General features: G+C 38.1%; 1 protein-coding gene and 1 long non-coding RNA gene across 7 annotated transcripts in view; one reads left to right on the top strand and one right to left on the bottom strand.

Annotated features, from left to right (window-relative positions):
• ulk4 (unc-51 like kinase 4) overlaps nucleotides 1-2,838 on the top strand; it is a 119,848-nt gene that overhangs the window by 48,015 nt on the left and 68,995 nt on the right. For 5 of the 6 annotated variants that reach the window (XM_032518168.1, XM_032518172.1, XM_032518171.1 and 2 more), the window contains exons 23-27: nucleotides 210-343; nucleotides 990-1,111; nucleotides 1,486-1,542; nucleotides 1,926-1,977; nucleotides 2,382-2,476. In XM_032518168.1, the coding sequence (XP_032374059.1) occupies nucleotides 210-343; nucleotides 990-1,111; nucleotides 1,486-1,542; nucleotides 1,926-1,977; nucleotides 2,382-2,476 (460 nt within the window). The remainder of the gene's footprint in view (nucleotides 1-209; nucleotides 344-989; nucleotides 1,112-1,485; nucleotides 1,543-1,925; nucleotides 1,978-2,381; nucleotides 2,477-2,838) is intronic. The other variant, XM_032518170.1, reaches the window with a different exon arrangement.
• Nucleotides 572-2,838, bottom strand: part of LOC116690971 (uncharacterized) — a 15,225-nt gene continuing 12,958 nt past the window's right edge. Inside the window, exon 3 of the long non-coding RNA XR_004332404.1 lies at nucleotides 572-684. This is a non-coding gene — a long non-coding RNA (uncharacterized LOC116690971). The remainder of the gene's footprint in view (nucleotides 685-2,838) is intronic.

A 2,838-nucleotide genomic window follows, 5' to 3' on the forward strand; every position in this document is an offset into this window, starting at 1 on the left:
TGTCTTGTCTGTCTCTCTCTTGGCCAAGAATCATATTGTTAGTCTTCACCATCAAGTTGATACACTTAAGCAACTTACAATAAGTGGAGCAGTAGAATACGATGAAACCCTTAAAGCAGTCTGAGTGAAAAAAGAAAATGATCTGTCCATAAAATATGAATGCCACACACATTGTGTGACATGCAATGCATTTGTGTCTCTTTATTTAGACTTGTGATGCACCTGGAGAGAGACCTGCGCAAAGCCACTCCCCTCAGAGAGAACCCCAGCCAATCAGGATATCTGTCTCAGTGTCTGGATTTACTGATTGTATATCTGAGTAGCACTGCGCAACTGATACTGGGTACAGATACACACTACTCTTTTGCCTGCACGAGTGTGCCTGCTTTTTATGATTTTTGCTTACATGTTTATATGAATTTGCAAATCGAATTACTCAATTTTACTTTGATAAACAAAAGAAATATTGTAAGAGAAATACTGTAATTGTGTTTTGTGCGCTTCTTAGTTTTACATTTTAACAGTATAAAATAAAAATGCTATATTCTTTACTGTTTCATGTTACTAAATATAACAATGATTGGGCGGCCCCAAGCTTACCCAATAACAGCGTTCGCCCCATGTCGGCTGAGTCTTGCAGCGGCCCGGGTTTGAATCCAACCTGCGGCCCTTTGCTGCATGTCCCTTTCATGTCTATCCACTTAATAAAGGAAAAAAATATATAATAATCTTTAACAATGATAACCCAGACTATGACAGAATATTAACCGTTTATAAGCCCAACAGCGTGTCTTCACAGCAGTGTTGCTAACCCCAACAACGGAAGCTAAAGTTACCCACAATCCATCAAGTGTATCTGACAACATATCTCATAGAAGCCCAAAAGACACAACAGTGTACTTTTGTATTACTGTAAGGCCACATTAGCCTTATACTATTATCCCTTCTCATTTCCTCTTGTGTCCCCATCTCTTGTCGCCTCTCTCCAGAGGATGTCTTATGTGCATTACAAAGTGTGGTCGGGAGGAGACACCCATCTACAGCTCAGAGCAGACAGCTTAAACACACTTTGCCTACGATATCTGTAGTGCTGGAACTTCTTTCATCCCAGGTAACTTGGAACTAAAAGAGTCTTCTTGATTGTTTGATGTTAATGTTTTAGCATTATTGCATGCAAGGTTATCCACATAGATTTTCTCATAAGTTACCAGTACCCATTCTCATTGTTAAGCACAGTATGGTCTATTCTCCCTGAAAATGATTTAACTATCAATATATTGTTTTAACTGGTGGTGTGGCCTGGGTGTATGGGCCTGTTATCAAATACAGTATATGTCATAATGTACTTAGTTTAGATCAAGGCCAGATAGATACACCTGGCCTCAGAAGGCTCTGGTACACTGTAGAAGAAAAATAATGGTACCGGTATGTGTATTCCTGCTATTACCTGTTCTCTGTTTTCTGTTGTGTGACTGACTCTCACAGGTCTTTAGATGTCAAATTGTAACTGAAAAGCTTCTAGCTCAAATTGGATTGCTGCTGGTAAGTGTTTGATAGTGCAGTATTATATTTAGATAAGGACTCTTTATTTGTCTTTTCAGTGGAGTATTTTTTTAACATGGTAAAGGCCTACAAATAACACTGTAAAATCTAGAATTTTAAATTTTAATTCATTTGTCATGTTAAAACATAAAGGTTTACACCATTAAAACAATTTAGGATGTCATAAAAAGCAGCACAAATGTCCATTGCAGTCATTTAATATTCAGGCAGGAAGAAATCTGGGAATCACTACACCAGCACATAGTGATCAGTACTTGTCCAACAAGAAAGGAAAACAAACCATCATTAATTACAGGACATTAAAAAAAGTATTGCTGCAGTATTTAGTTGGTGTCATGTCTTTCCTCTCCTCTTTCTCACAGAACTATATCACCTCTATAGAGTCCAATAAAACAAATCTGGCCAGCGCTTTGGGTGAGTTAAATTTTTACACATTAAATAAGAATATTGGATTTCTTTGACCAAACTTGACTCTGCAATCTATTTTTGTGTTTTTCTTCTGTACACTGTTCTTTTGCTATGTTCACGATTAATCATTAATCAAGCTTTTATTAAGTCTTAATTTAGCTCCCCCTTGGAACTGGAATTTTAGAATCGGTGTGTTCACCTAAATAGAAATAAAGTAACAAATTAGGCACTTTGTAAATTCAATTTCAAATGCTTGTACACAAGGCAAGGTGCAGAGGGCAGGGTCAGTGCCTTGCTTAAAGGCAATAATACAAACTGCACTCCACAAATTGAATACACAGAGCCATCTTTGCAAGGACCGGGTCAGCCTCCCCTTTCATTGAGCTGAATGATGTTTGATTTTCCTTTAGGTGCAGCAGCATGTGAGGAGTTGATTAGGACATCTCTGTCCATTGTGGAAGTCCTAAGTCAGCACCATAATCTCATCACTCCACATCGTAGTGCTGTAAGTATGGCTATGTGTCTGATTTCTACCATACATGTTTTACTGTTTACTTATTGAGACAAACATTTAATAATAATTAAGTTGCTTTGCTGTGACAGAAAGCTTGCAGAAAACAAGTGAGGGCTATAAGATGTTAAAGTGTCTTGATGAACATCTCCAGTTTTTGTCCATTTCATATAGTGCCCCTGGTTTTAAATTCAGTGTGTGTCTTGCAGTCTACCAAACCTCTCTATTAGTGGTCAGAGGACAGAGGGTAATCTTGTGTGCTATTAGCCAAGACACTAATCAACTATTGAACCAACACAGCCTCATCAGATCTCTCTCTCTCTCTCTCTCTCTCTCTCTCTCTCTCTCTCTCTCTC

Source organism: Etheostoma spectabile, chromosome 6 (assembly GCF_008692095.1).
Source record: "Etheostoma spectabile isolate EspeVRDwgs_2016 chromosome 6, UIUC_Espe_1.0, whole genome shotgun sequence".
NCBI lineage: Eukaryota > Metazoa > Chordata > Actinopteri > Perciformes > Percidae > Etheostoma > Etheostoma spectabile.